The following is a 15,697-nucleotide window of genomic DNA, read 5'->3' on the forward strand; positions in this document are numbered from 1 at the left end:
GAGTTAGCATCTCTGGAGTTGAGAAGCAGGCATCTGTTTTTAAAGCAAAACAAACCTCTCATTGGTTCATGTTTGGGAACACATGTAAGAATTAAAGATTTTAAAATTAAAAAAAATTAAAAAAAAAAAACAAAAACAAAGTTAAAAAATAAAAAAAGTCAGTGACCAAGTAGGGATTCAGATACTTTCAGAGAGCGGTTGTTTCTTGATTTTTATTTCTGTTCACATTTTGACAGCCAGTGGACTGTCAGAGACCCCAAAATGATTTAATCTGATTTTTTTCTTTTGGTGTCCATATTTGTGTTGGAGTTAGTGTATATCTAAAAGTCTTGAGAAAAGCTCTCATTTCTTCTGCATGTGGAGAAGTTTAGTTTAGTGAACAGCTGGTGGAAGGGCTGCTGTAGGGCTGGGGAACCAGGGGGGCACAGGGTCCCCTGTGAAGGAACAGTGGCTGCTCAGCTGTAAGTCAGTTTCTGTGTAGAAATGGGGGCTCAGTGTTGGCTAGGTCTTCTGATTTCTCAAGAGAGACCAGAAATCTAGATTTTTTATAGAAAGACTCCCAAATTTATAAAGTTGGTAGGAATTGAAAATTAAAATACAAAATTTCACGGGTCAGGCAGAACCCACAAAAGGCTTGGATTCAGACTCTGATGCCTGGTTTTAATATCTCATCTCCTGTGAGGTTTCAGTGATGGCAGACAGTGTGATCTGAGTGTTTGCATTTTATTCTAGACCAAATGTGAGGAGTACTGGCCCTCCAAGCAGGCTCAGGATTACGGGGACATAGCTGTGGCAATGACGTCTGAAATTGTTCTTCCAGAATGGACCGTCAGAGACTTCACAGTGAAAAATGTAAGTAAGAAGTCAAGATGCATAGATCTCATATAAAATTAGCATAAATTACTTTTGGGGTGACACTTTTAGGTTGATATTGATATAAATCATTTTTTTAATGCATCAGGAGAATATTTTTGCTTTCTTCTTTATAGAATGTAACAATCTGTATCTGCATACTCTAATGCAACCTGTTGGCTCTGCTTGCTTGAGAGTTTCGTAAATTATTCTTTTTTTTTAATTTAAATTTTATTTTTTTACTTTACAATACTGTATTGGTTTTGCCATACATTGACATGAATCCACCACAGGTGTAAATTATTCTTAAATGAATCTAAGGAGCATGGCTCAGCATCTTTATCTTCTCTTCTTCCCCTTCCAGGTGACCTGCTTATAGAGTTTTTCTTACAGATCAAGGCCCTTTTGGATTGTTTGGTCGGAAATTTGACATCAGGAGTGTCCATTTGGTGTTGAAATAGTTTATGATGACAGTTACGTTAAGAGGAGTTCAGGACATATCCATATGGTCTCCTTTCCCCTCAAAAGTTATGAAAACACGTGCAATTAAATTGTGTAGGCATTCTAAGAAGTCAGTATATGTCCTTTTTATTTTTAAACGGTATTTAAAAATTGGATCACTGTCATGGGTGACTCTGTTATCTTTTGATGGCTGTGTAAATCAGTATAGCCCTCTATAGTTTATATCAAAGGCATAAAAATATCTGTTCCCCTTTGATCTGCTGGTTTCAAGCTTGAGAATCTGTCCTAGAGAAATAATCTGAAATCTAGGAGAAGCATTCTTCTGTTTTTAAACATTTATTTATTTATGCGGCTGCACTGGGTCTGAGTTGCAGAATGCGGGATCTAGTTCCCTGACCAGGGGTCGAAACCCAGGCCCACTGCATTGGAAGCACGGAGTCTTAGCCACTGAAGCACCAGGGAGTCCCTGATATATGTATATATTAAAAAAGAAAACAAATATGCTTCAAAGGGTAGTTGTCATTGAGCAAATGCCTGCCGTCCAGGTGCAGTGCACACAGATGAGGTCAGTCCCCAGGTGTAGGCTTAGTGAGTACAGTTGACTCAGGAATGGGAATGGTTCAGCCAGGGCAGAGTTCTTATAATTAAAGGTATGTGCTTTGGTCCACTGTAGGAAGGCAGTCTGTGTCATAACTAGCTCTGTTATAATGAGCTTCACTTTCTATTGTCTGTCTGAAGTTGAAATAGATGTCTTTTTTGGGAGGGAGTGCTTTCTCAAACCCCTACAGTTCTAAATATTTACTTGATGCTTGCTGTTTGCTTATCACTGTATTAAATTCTTTGGAAAGTGAAAGTTGCTCAGTCATGTCCAACTCTTGGCAACCCCATGGACTATACAGTCCATGGAATTCTCCAAGCCAGAGTACTGGAGTGGGTAGGTTTTCCTTTCTGCAGAGGATCTTCCCAACCCAGGGATAGAATCCAGGTCTCCCACATTGCAAGTGGATTCTTTACCATCTGAGCCACAGGGGAAGCCCAAGAATACTGGAGTGGGTAGCCTATCCCTTTCTCCAGCGGATCTTCCTGACTCAGGAATTGAACCAGGGTCTCCTGCATTGCCCCTGGAGAAGGAAATGGCAACCCACTCCAGTACTCTTGCTTGGAGAATTCCATAGACAGAGGAGCCTGGTGGGCTCAGTTCATGGGATCGCAAAGAGTCGGACACGACTGTGTGACTAACTTTCAACTTTCAACTTTCTCCTGCATTGCAGGCAGATTCTTCACCAACTGGGCTATCAGGGAAGCCTAAATTCTTTGGAAGACATGTGAATTATGAGACAGTTCTTGCCGTGAAGGCACTGGTTATCATAGTTACATTTGCATAAATTTATTTCTGGCTGGTGACATTCCCCCTGGGGCTCAGGGATGGCGGTTTATGAAGCTCTGAGGAGGTGTAGGTATAAGAATGTGAGTGCACTGTTGGCAGAGGACTGTGGTAAAAAGGGAAGATTCTGAACTCAAAACTGAAGGATATGAGATTTCTGCCTCTGAGCTGAGTGTCAGAGATTGTCACTTCACAACTTGTAAAGTTGGTTTCCCCTTCTTAAAAGGGAGATAATAAGCCCTCCTGCTTGGCATGTTATTTGGATTTGCAGTCCGTGCAAGCACTTATTAGCTATTTTACCAGCGTACAATTCTAATTTGTAGTCATAACCACGTCTGAGCTGCTTTTCAGCTGCACCACGCAGTTCCGCCTTCAGGTGTGGCTCGATCTAGCTCGCCTTTCTCTCTGGCTCTAACCTCGTTTCTTGGTGTTTAGACTCCGACAAGTGAGAGTCACCCTCTGCGTCAGTTCCACTTCACCTCCTGGCCTGACCACGGTGTTCCTGACGCCACCGATCTGCTCATCAACTTCCGCTACCTTGTTCGTGACTACATGAAGCAGAGTCCGCCTGAGTCGCCAGTACTGGTGCATTGCAGGTATGCATGCATGACAGATTTCAAAGGTAATCATAAATACGGACACTTCTGAAAAAAGAAGAAAGCCTGAGAGGGGATGCAGTAGGTATTTAGAAGTTCAGGAAGGTTTGGATATGGGACAATGGATTTATTCCCTAAACCTTGAGACTTTAGAACAGGGATTGGCAAACGATGGCCTATGGGTCAGATTTGGTCAGCTAACTGTATTTTAGAAAGCATTGTAACGTATTTTATTTCCTATTTATAATATTTCCCTTTGAGATATTTCAACCTTACAAAAATGCAGAAAATAATTTAACAGAGCTCAGCATGACACCATATATGTTTCTTTTTGTTAATAATGCATTACAGGTATAATTAAAGTCTCTACTTACTAGCCTCCTATGCTACTCTCCTTCTTACACAGGTGAACATTTGGTCCTAAAGTTGCTCTGTATTATTCCCTTGCATGCTTTTATATTTTATTGCATGTGTAGGTAACTCTATTGTTTTATATAGCTTTAAACTTTTACTAGATTTTATAATGTACAAATTATTCTGCAGCCTGTTTTCTTTAGCATTTTGGTTTGCTGTTTAACGGTGTTGAGATACATAATTCTAGTTCATTTTATTTACTTAAAAATATGTTTTCCACATACAATAACCGTCTGTATATGAATGTATACAACCTGATAAGTTTGGAGATGAGTATACGTCCATGAAGCCATCACCATAATCTATTTGGCTGCCTGTTTTCATCAATAAAGTTTTATTGGAACACAGCCATGTCCCTTTGGTTACATAGTTTCTATGGTTACTTTCACGCTGCAGTGGCAGGACTAGTCTGCAAAGCTGATGATGTTTTACTTTCTGGTCCTTAAGAGAAAACTTTGCCACCCCCTCCTGCAGAACAACAATAGATTAGCTTTGGAGCTAAAGGAATTGATTCTGGGACAGAAGACAGGGGGACTTTGTTACCCTTTGAGAGTAACATTGAAATGGATGAAACTTGCCATCCTAGATACAGTGGCAACTTCGATGGGACTGAGATTAAAGACCTCTAACAAGGTGTTTTATTTGTGGCATCTGATTTGAAAGTAACTTTAGGACTTGGGTCCCAGTTCCAAGCTAGTACAGTCAGGCTTGCTGAGGTTTTAATTAAGCCAGTGGCTAATGGTCCTGGCCTTGACCCTCAAAGCCTGATAGCTGGGGAGAGCAAGACACATGCACAAATGGGGAAGTGGGAGTTTTACAGCAGAGGTGACCCATGCTCGGTGGTGCTAGTGGTTAAGAACCTGCCTTCCAACGCAGGAGGTACAGGAGACTCAGGTTCGATCCCTGGGTCAGGAAGATTCCCTGGAGGAGGGCATGGCAAGCCACTCCAGTATTCTTGCCTGGAGAATACCATGGACAGAGGAGCCTGGTGGGCTACAGTCCACGGGATCACGAAGAGTCAGACACGACTGGAGAGACTTAGCACACTCAACCCGTGCTGACCTGCTCCTTTCCCCTTTTTTTCAGTGCTGGGGTGGGAAGGACGGGCACTTTCATTGCCATCGATCGTCTTATCTATCAGATAGAGAACGAGAGCACTGTGGACGTGTACGGCATCGTGTACGACCTTCGCATGCACAGGCCTTTAATGGTGCAAACAGAGGTGAGGCCCTTCCTGCCCGTGTTTTTTTTAAAATAAAAATTTAATTAATTTATTTAAATTGGAGTATCATTACTTTACAATGTAAGTTTCTGGTGTACGATAATGTGAATCAGCTCTATGTATTCCCTGAAATGTTCCAGATAAACAGCATGCTCAAGGCGTGTTCTCAACAAGGGAATTGGGACATAGCCCTCCTCAAAGCTGTCAGGGTGAAGGTGTCCTGACCCGGATAGAGCAGAATACTAATCTGGTATCAGGCCGTCACCCTGAACCAGTTTAGAACTCTGGGAAGAGGTGCTGTGTTTCTGAGTCCAGCAGAGAATGTTCTAGAGGCCTTGGGTACATTGTGTGCTGTGGGGTGAGCAGGTGGCTGGGGTGGAAAGAGTGGAGTCACCTCCTGTGTTGGTTGGTAGAGAGATCTTCTTTTTTCTGCTCTAATTATATGGAGTCATAAGTTCTTCATCTTTTAGATTTTGGGAAGCACAGAAATCTTATGCCCGTTTACAGATGTTCTCATCCCTTTTTAAAATATTTTGAAAATTGCATACATTTGTTCATATCAAAAAACTTAGTGCAGGATTATATAGAGGACATATTTCTTTCTTTCTTTTTTTTTTTTTACTGCTTAACTTGTTTATTAGTTCCAAAACTGTTTACAGCATTCCTTAGGGTTGTCTATATACAGGATTTTGTTGTCTAGGAATAGAAATATTTTTCAGTCTTCCTTTTCAATCTGGACATATTTCTTTTTTGCCTTTTCTTTTCCATTTCCGGGCCCTAGAGGTTGTTAGTGTTTACAGTCTGCATAGCTCCAGTACTTTGGCCAGCTGATGTGAAAAGCTGACTCACTGGAAAAGACCCTGATGCTGGGAAGGATTGAAGGTGGGAGGAGAAGGGGATGACAGAGGATGAGATGGTTGGATGGTGTCACTGACTCAATGGACATGAGTTTGAGCAAACTCTGGGAGATGGTGGAGAGAAGCCTGGGGTGTGGAGTCCATGGGGGTGCTAAGTGTCAGCATGACTTAGCAGCTGAACAGCAGCAACAATGTGTCTTTACAGGCTTCTTTATGCACATCTGTTAAAAAAAAAACGTGTATTGTGTACAGACATGGAGCGTATTTTATTTTTTTGAGAATTTATGACTAGCTTTTTTTTTTGCCTTTTAGTGACTTGGGTATTTCATTTAGTATAATGTCCTCAAGTTCATTCATGTTTTAGCATATTGCAAATGTTCCTTCCTAGAGCATGTTTGAAAAACTGGAAACTATTTTATATATAATGCTGTCCCATGATTTTTTTCCCTCTTAAAGTTTGTGGCTGTCTTTCAGCAAACACCTCTTCTTTTTAATGGCTACCTGCAGATTTTGATGTGCTTGTCTGAAGGGTGGGGATCCTGATCATAGCCCCAATCTCTACACCACCCCACCCCCCCGAAGGGTAGGAGCCCCCAACTCAACCCTGATCAGCCACCTTTATTTCACCCCTTTCGTTGAGAATCACAGTTTACTCCTTATTCTTCACATCCTCTGTAGCAACTGTTGGGCATTTTGGTGAATGAATATGCATGTGCCTTAGCTCCTCCACATATTGTCTTTGCCCTTCCTTAAGATTCTGGTACTTCTTGAGGAGCCGAGCTGTGTGTGGGGTGCACCCCTCTGGTTGATACTCATTAGTGACGAGAGCCTTGCTACCTCTAGTTTCAGATTTCCCCACTATGTAATTACTCCTTGACCACGTGAACTTGGAGTGTCCGCTTGCGGGGTGGTGAGTGGGGTTGGAGGGTGGGAATCTGAGAAAACCTTGGGTGCTAATCTTTGGTGCTCCTTTTTTTTTTTTTCCTCTTTCTTTTTCTAACAGGACCAGTATGTTTTCCTCAATCAGTGTGTTTTGGATATTATCAGATCCCAGAAGGACTCAAAAGTGGATCTTATCTACCAGAACACAACTGCAATGACAATCTATGAGAACCTTGCGCCCATAACCACGTTTGGAAAGACAAATGGTTACATCGCCTGATTCCAAAGGAAACCCTTTCTGGAGTTAACCAGACCGTCACACCCACAGCAGAGGAAAATGCCCCGATGTTGACATGTTTTTATATGTCTAATATCCTAATTCTTTGTTCTGTTTTGTTAGAACTAATTTGAGAGTGTGAAGCTGCACGTGTAAAGCATGACAGATGAGAGGCTGGGGCTATCAGGGGCTGTGGATGGCGGGTGAGCAAATCAACTACTTTCCTGATTACCAATGGGATGAGTTCACTTTTTGTTTTTGTTTTTTTTTCTCTTGAGAATTACGGAATACCAGGAAAAGTGAGCTATGATTTTTTTTTTTTCCTTTTACAAGACATTCTTTTTTAAAAAGACTATTTTCTATGATTCACACTCTAAAGCCAGGATTGTGTTGGGTTGAATATATTTTAAGTATCAGAGGTCTATTTTTACCTACTGTATCTTGGAATCTAGCTGATGGAAAATACATAATTGTGGATGATTATCACGTAGGGAGGGGTATGTGATACCTCTTCTGCCTGTGTTTTCTATTTGAACATGTGCCTTTTCTGAATTATGCTTCCACAGGCAAAACTCAGTAGATATCTCTATTTTTGTACTGAATCTCATAATTGGACTATGTGGAATATTTAAACAGTAGTTTAGTATTGGAGGTTCAGCCTTCTCAGTAACATTCCTGTTCTCATTTGATTAGAGATCTCGCCTCCACCCCCCACTTCCCCGTCTCCTGTTTTGTGCTCTATTCTCTCATTCCTTTTCCCCAAAGATGTTTCTGATGACCACATTTTCTGCCCACTGGTTGAGCAAGACAAGAGTGGAAACTAAATTATCATCTTGAAAATTATGGGGGTGGGAGTCGGGTGAGCAGAGGAACCCTTCAGTGACACAGTAATCTTTTATTGTCCCTGTTTTATCCCCCCCCCCCCTCATTTCTGTATTTGGTAAGAAGGATTATTTAAAGGTGCAATATGTGACTTAGTGACTCATGATGCTCTAGGTTTTTAGTAACGTTTTACTCAGGTTGGCATTTTATGTGTCTCTGTGTGTCCGTGTATGTGTGTGTGTGTGTGTGTTTCTAAAACGTGTGGCAGTCTGTGAACACGTCCGTGTGAAAACGGTGTCAGATGAATCCCTTCTTAAAGTCTACTGGCTTCAGTCCGTATCTGCGGTGATACATCCCATATCTACTGTATATATATATGCTAAACTCTTAAAACAGTCATTCCTTGGAATTGAGGTGTAAAAAGTTTGAATTTGTATCAAAGATGTAATTATTATTTTTAAAACCTCTTTTTCACTATACTGCTGCTGTAATTACTTTGATTTTTAAAAAAAATGTAGATTAATTTTTGTTTATTGTTATGTGGCTTTCAGGTGTGTATCCACCGAGAGTTTCCAAATCTATGTGGATTTATTTTATTGGTACATAATCTGTAAACTTCTCAAGGCATTAATTAACACGAAAGGATTTGTTTCTTGTTTTGTTTTATTTTATATTGTGGCTCAGGTTCTATTCTGAAGATGTATTAAGTTTCTCCTCCAATAAGCAATGAAGTATTCAAGGTCTTAGGAAGGATCGGTCAAGTCCCCAAGTCCTGTGGCTGTTCCCACAGTGACAAATCCTGCTGTAAGTGTAGGACGACGTGTCCTGTTGGAAATGGGAGTGGGGTCTGCTCTGAGCGCCCCGGTCACGCTGGGCCACGGGAGCCCGGCTCCTGGCCCTGCGCCCCGGCTCGCTGGCACTTTGAGCGCTGATGGGGCGCTCCGGAGGGGGACCACAGCGTCCGGAGAGCCCTTGGGTCAGTGCCGGGCTCGAGGGCCACACGTCTTTTGTCTCCCTTTCCCTCTGAGGTACTGCAAGGAAGAGAGGAGGGGGAGATGGTGTTGTGTTTTGGGAGAACCTTCCTTCCCAAGTGGAAATTGCACTTTTGGCTCTGTCCTTTGCTGTCTCTGTGGTGGAAAGCAGTTCATTCCGTGTCAGGCCCTTCGAGGAGCGGGCTGGCCAGGCGGGGCCGGGTCCTCTTTGTTCCTGTATCAGGGAAGCCCCGCCATCCTGGGCTGCTGAGTAAAGCTGGGTTTGGGGGATGGCTTCCAAGTCTTTCACGCGGGTCCGCCCCTCTCGCGCCGATCTTGGAGAGCTCCCTAACTTCTTCAGGGCTCGCGGTCCAGGCGGCAGTTCCGGGGTCCCACCCCTTCCCACTCCAGTTTGCCAGGAAGCCACGCTGGTGGGTGCCGAGGTATCGTCAGGCCCCACGTAGGCATGCACCCTGCCCACGTCACTGCTGCTGCCCTGGAGAAGTCGGGGGGAAGGACTTGACTCCAGAAATTCCTTTAAAAGATGAAACAACAATAATCAGAAACATATGGGGTAAAAAATGCAAAGATCAGAAACCCTCCTCCCTTCCGCCTGAGATGAGCTTGGGAAATGGGCCGTAGCCCGGTCAGCCTCCCTCAGACGTCACCCCCGGTCCCGGGAGGAAGGCTTGCGGTGGCCAGGTCTGGCTTCCAAGTGGGCAGGTCACACGAAGGTCATTCACGATGCTTCTCCGCATCCTGAAGAGGCCTGGCGACGGGCCAGGGGGCGGGGCGGGGGGGGAGGGGGTGGTGAGGGTATTTATAGCACAGTGATTGAAAAGGGAAGATTAACGTGTAAATATAGAGGACAGGCGGGCTGAGGGCTGGTCACAGCAGAGAGAAGGTTCTTTTGAGCTCCTGCCCCAAACCGTCCCAGGAGCGATGAGCTAAAATCGGAGTCCAGTGGAGTCACGGGGATGGCGTGATAACCCCTGCTTAGTATTTGACAAGTTTAGAAGTACGCCAGCCAGCGAGGGTTGAGCTGGTTTGAGGGATTTCGGCCTCTAAAATCTTCTTCCAAGAGCAAGGACGTTTGTGTCTGCAAAGTTAAATCTAGCGGTGGTTGGCAGCAGTGTGAAATGAGATGCAGGTCGGTTCCCTGTGGCCACGTGACAACCACCAGCTAGATTTTGGCATACTTGACCACTGGACGTGGGCGTCACAGAGTCGGAGGCTCCTGGGGCTTGGGCCCGACTATGCAGCTGATTCACGTTTGCTTTTCATCTGGGGGTGGAAAAGCCTGGTTTCCTTTTGAAATGCTTGATTGCACTTGCTGAGCTAAACAAGCCTTGGTGACTGATGTTGATTTGCCTCCAAAGTCCAAGTTCTGAATTTTCAGAGTCTGTGTAGCAGTTGAGTATTCAATATACTGTAGCTTTTTATCCCCTCGGGGGCACCTGTGAATAGGATGTGTTGATGTGGACTCTAAAACTGTAATTTTCTTGTAACTATTTTGGAATGATGCATATTTCTAATGTTTGTTATACTTGTACAGAGTATTGCTGTTGGTTGCTTTTTTTCCCCCTCTTTGGTTTGTTTTTTAAGGAAAAACATGGCCTGAAAAAAATTTTTTTAAAAAGACTTATAAATACCAAATATAAAAAATTGTCAACACATTGTGCCTCTGTTTGCTTGTCTTTCTGCCTCCTTACTTTACATCCACATCATATCGTTTACCCAGCAGTTTATTGGCCTCTGTTCAGGTGGGGGATCCTTAACAAAAGCATGTTTCCCTTGGGATTTTTCCACATTGTTTTGGGGTGCTAGGGGCTGCTGTAACAAAGTACAGGATGCTGAGGGGCTTACACATTAAAAAAGGATCATCTTCCAGTCCTGGAGGAAGTCTGAGAAGTCTGAGATTGAGGTGTCGGCAGGTTGGTTTCCTCTGAGGCCACCCTGGCTGGTGGACGACCGTCTTCCCCCCGTGGGTTCTAATCTCCTCTTCTTACAAGGACACCAGGCACTGGGGATCACAGCCCATGCTAATGACCTCAGATGACCTGATTTACCTCTGGAGACTCTTATCTCCAAATAGAGTTGCACTGGGAGGCACTGGAGGTTAGGGCTTTAGCATATAAACTTTGGGGTCACATAAGTCAGCACAAAGGGCTTCCCTGGTGGCTCAGTGGTAAAGAATCCCCCTGCAATGCAGGAGATGTGGGTTCAGTCCCTGGGTCGGGAAGATCCCCTGGAGGAGGAAATGGCAACACACTCCTGTATTCTTGCCTGGGAAACCCCATGGAGAGAGGAGTCTGGTGGGCTATAGTCCATGGGGCCACAAAAGAGTTGGACCACGACTTCGCAACTAAGCAACAACAGCAGCAACAGCAAAAGTCAGCCCAGAACACACATGGACGGTGATGAGGTGGGGGCCTGGGGGAGCGAGCGGGCCTCTAAAGTGTGGTGGCATATTCCCAGAGGGCGGGAGGCAGGGGTCTGCAGGTGGACAGACACCCACTTGGGGGCAGCTCACATGCCTTAGGCAAGCCTCCAGGATCTGTAGAGGCTTTCTGGTTGAGGGATTTGGGGAATCTCAAAATTTCCCCGGGGGACGGTAGCAGTTTGGGTTTTTTTTCTTTCATCTCACTCCCTTATGCCTTGATGCAAACTCTTAAGTAGACTGAGATGATTTTCAGATGCCCCTTGCTCCTCTTTCCTGAAATAAATCAATCCATTCACCAGTGATGTGTTGAACACATACTGTCCACCAGCAACTATACCTCGGTGGCTGAAGGCTCAACTGTGAACAAAAGAGAAATCGCTGCCCTCGTGGAAAGTGAAAGTCACTCAGTCATGTCCGGACTCTTTGCAACCCTGTGGGTATACAGTTCATGGAATTCTCCAGGCCAGAATACTGGAGTGGGTAGCCATTCCCTTCTCCAAGGAATCTTCCCAACCCAGGGATCGAGCCCAGGTCTCCGGCACTGCAAGCAGATTCTTTACCAGTAAAGTGAGAGGAGGTGGGCAAACGTATGTAAATTAAATCCTTAGTATGTTAGAATCTCGCAGAGGATGAACATGTGGAGAAAAATAGTGTCTCACGCCCGGATGCACGAGCTCATTTTCACTAAGGCAGTGCAGCCACAGTGTGTCAAGGAGAAAGTGTCGCTACCCGCTCATCACTCAACCCCTGCTTCAAGCCTGTCAGGAAGATAAAGGTGAACACTGCACAAGTCCTGCCTGGAGGAAGTGGACAGTCCAGAGGGCCGGGGCATGAGCGGTGCAAATGCAAAATGAACCCGAAAAATACCAGAAGCGATTTAAAGGAGCAGGGGACAGAAATCCCAGGAGCATAAGAGAGGGGATGGCAGGTGGGCTGAATCCTGAGCAGGATTTTAGGAGGAGGACACATGGGGGGAGGCAGAGGGTGAATGTGCCCCCGTGGAGGCTGGTGAGACGTGAGCTTGCAGGGAGGGTGGGGTAAGGTGAGGCGAGGTGCTGGCTGATGACCCTGGCAGGGAAGAACCCTGGGATTGTAAGCCTGGTTGATGAAAATGGCCTCACCTTTAAGATACTGTGTGTGTGTATGTACTGTGTATACACATAAATAAGTTAACTTACTGAGACATATGGGCTTCCCAGGTGGCTCAGACGGTAAAGAATCTGCCCGCAGTGTGTGGGACACCTGGGTTTGATCCCTGGGTCGAGAAGATCCCCTGGAGAAGGGAATGGCAACCCATTCCAGTATTCTTGCCTGGAGAATCCCATGGATGGAGGAGTCTGGCAGGCTTCAGCCCAGGTTGCAAAGGATCGGGCTCGACTAAATGACTAACACACACACACACACACACACACACACACACACACACACACACACTCTATTTCGTCCTCACTATTTTCTTTGCACGGATAGCGCATGGTGATCACAGAGGCGAGTAACCGCAGTAGGATGGAAGCAGGGGCCACACCAGACTCTTGGCTGGCTAGTGGGAGTGAATGGTGTGCTTTACCGCACAGAACAGACCACGCTGGAGCACGTTCACCCAGAGCCTCCAGGTCCCACGAGGTCCTCCGTGGTCATCGCCGTTGGCAGAGGAGGCAGGGGTCCTAGCAGACCTTTCGTTTGCTTTGCTGATCACCTCCCCTCAATCCTTTTCTCTTCCCCCACTTCCCTTTCTCTATTTCTCATCTTCCTCGCCTGTGCCAGCCATCTGGAGACAACAGCTAAATGCTGGCCTTCTTGCCAAGTCAAAATAATACTGGGAGTTCCAGCACATTCCTGAGTTGTTTGTTTGAAATACTGGGTGAAATCAGGTCAGTTTTCCAGGCATGGATTCCTGTAGTATGTCCAGGTCTGCCCGAAGTCTGTTGCTGTAATTACTTTTCTGATTAGGCAGAGAGCACAGATCTGGAGCATATGACAATGTAATTGTTCCAGACGTGATTACTAGCCTCGGTGAGGACAGAAAATCTTTTGCTTTTAAAAAGAGGCTTCCAGATGTACGGTGGTAAGAAGGAAGTTGCGGGCCCAAAGTTCAGAGGCCTGATCACAGAGTTCCCTGTGCTACATGGGAGATCCTTGTTGGCTATCCGTTTTCAATGCAACAGTATGTACTCGTCAGGGGGACTTCCAAGTTGACTCAGCGGTAAGGAATCTGCCTGCCAGTCTATGAGACACAAGAGACGAGGGTTTGATCCCTGGGTCACGATGATGCCCTGGAGGAGGAAATGGCAACCCACTCCAGTATTCTTGTCTGGAAAATCCCATGGACAGAGGAACCTGGTGGGCTATGTATATATAGTCCATGGGGTTGCAAAGAGACATGCCTGAACACACACTCACACCCACCCACCCTCTCTCTCTCTCTCTCACACACACACACACACACACATAAATACCAAACTCCCGAACTATCCCTCCTCTGAAATGCTTACTCTCTGGTAACCATCAGTTTCTTCTCTTAAAAAAACATGGGAAGCAGTAGGTGGCAGAGAGCTGAAGTTTGCCTGGGGAGTTTGGAGAGCAACATCTGTGGCTTGTTGAGTCCACAGCCTCGAGGGCCCGAGTGGACGTGGGCCCAGGTGGGCGTCTTCTTATTAAATCCGAAGCGGTCTAGAGACTCAGTTTCTTCGGAGGGCATCGTCCTGCCTGTATTTTGAATCCATCCGCGTGTCTTGAATGGTCCCCTGACCATGACTCCTTCAACTGGGAAGCTTCCAGGGCCTACCTTCGTGCCCCAGCAGAGAGGGGCCTTGAGGGTTAGCTCAGAAAGAAGACGGAGGAGTGTGGGGACGTGCCGAGACACTCAGCGTGTTGCCTAGGACATCTGAAACACCAGGTAGGTGCAGCTGTTTTTTTAATCAACTTAAATTTGTTTTGATCAAGTATTGTGGGCTGGCAGTGGGCCCTTGGTATGTACCTTTATGGGGAAAAAAAAAAGGCATGATCACTGCCCTTGTGGAATTTAAGGGCCTACAGACAGGCAGGAAGTGAAGAAGGAATTGAAGACATATCTGGTGATCCCTTCTGGCTGGGATGAGGGAGCTAGCCCCGAGGGAGTGGGCAGGGGGGCAGCCTGGGACAAACTCTGCGGCAGGAGTAGGTTTGGCATTTGAAGAGCAGTGTGGTCTTTGCGGCCTTGCTGGTAAAGGAGCTAAGGCACGATATGAAGCCAGAGAGGCAGTCAGGGCCATCGAGGGGAGCTTCGTGAGCTGAGGTCTGGAGAGGGGAAGTTCGTCTGTGAGCCCTGGGAGGCCATCAGAGTTTCCAGAGCAGAGAGTCCTGACACGCTGGTCCCTGCATGGAGCTCAGGCTGCCGGGAGCCTGAAAGCAGGGAAGCCTGTTAGAGCCTCTGGTTTAGCAATGGTTTTGGAAATAGATGAATCTATAGCCCGTGAGGCCTTCCCTTGTGGCTCAGACGGTAAAGAATCCACCTACAGTGAGGGAGTCGTGGGTTCGATCCCTGGGTTGGGAAGATCCCCTGGAGAAGGGAATGGCTGTCCACTCCAGGATTCTTGCCTGGAGAACCCCAGGGACGGAGGAGCCTGGTGGCCTACAGTCCACGTGGTTGCAACAGAGTCGGTTATGACTTTCACTTCAAATTCACAGCCCTTGAGGAGGACTAAATGTTCTTGACTTTAAAGGCTAAACTGCTAATCTTTTGTCCATTTGGCTGCTTCTCTTCTGTGTCCTCTCACTTCTCTGATTAAATGTACCCTGTTTCTGGCCTTGTTGTGTCTTACTGCTGCGTGGAGGCTTTCTCTAGTTGCGGCGATCGTGGGCCTCTCTCCTGTGGTGGAGCATGGGCCCCCGGGTGTACAGGCTTCACTGGTTGGAGCCCCCAGGCTCTATGGTTGTGGCGTCTGGGTTTAGTTGCTCCACGGTGTGTGGGATCTTCCCAGACCTGGGGTGGAACAGGAATCCCCTGCCTTGGCAGGAGGATTCTTAACCACTGGACCACCGTGGAAGTCCCTAGGTTTATTTTTCGGCTAAAATTTTTCTGCAGACAAGAGGCAGGCAGAAGACACGGTGGGGAGGGTGGGGGAGGTCTGTCCTGGGAAGGGCCCAGTGGGTCCAGCTCGGGTACAATGGGAAATAAAAATCAAGTGATCACCCGGGCTCTTATAACGTGTAAAGCTGAAGTGAGAAAAGCAGTTTATAGAACTATAAGAAAATAATTCCAGGAAGCAGTTAGGTAAGCACATAAGAAGACAAGAAAGACAACACCACAGTGAAGTAATGGTGGGGTTATAATTTAAAAAAAAAGTATTTATTTTTGGCTGTGCCGGTCTTCGTTGCTCTGAGGACTCTTCTCTAGGTGCGGTGAGCGGGGCCTGCTCTCTAGCTGCAGGGAGCAGGCGTCTCATCTCAGCGGCCTCTCCTGGTGCAGAGCCCAGGCTGTCGGGCCAGGGGGCTCAGTGTTGAGGTTCTGTGGCTCTAGAGCACAGGCTGTGTAGT

General features: G+C 46.1%; 1 protein-coding gene across 1 annotated transcript in view; it reads left to right on the forward strand.

Annotated features, from left to right (window-relative positions):
* PTPRJ (protein tyrosine phosphatase receptor type J) overlaps positions 1 to 7,079 on the forward strand; it is a 47,163-nt gene extending 40,084 nt beyond the window's left edge. Inside the window, exons 20-23 of the mRNA XM_052652830.1 lie at positions 733 to 852; positions 3,134 to 3,294; positions 4,795 to 4,930; positions 6,791 to 7,079. Of these exons, the coding sequence (XP_052508790.1) occupies positions 733 to 852; positions 3,134 to 3,294; positions 4,795 to 4,930; positions 6,791 to 6,949 (576 nt within the window). The 3' untranslated portion in view covers positions 6,950 to 7,079. The remainder of the gene's footprint in view (positions 1 to 732; positions 853 to 3,133; positions 3,295 to 4,794; positions 4,931 to 6,790) is intronic.
* The last annotated feature ends 8,618 nt before the right edge of the window (positions 7,080 to 15,697 follow it).

Source organism: Budorcas taxicolor, chromosome 15, assembly GCF_023091745.1.
Source record: "Budorcas taxicolor isolate Tak-1 chromosome 15, Takin1.1, whole genome shotgun sequence".
Taxonomy (NCBI): Eukaryota; Metazoa; Chordata; class Mammalia; order Artiodactyla; family Bovidae; genus Budorcas; species Budorcas taxicolor.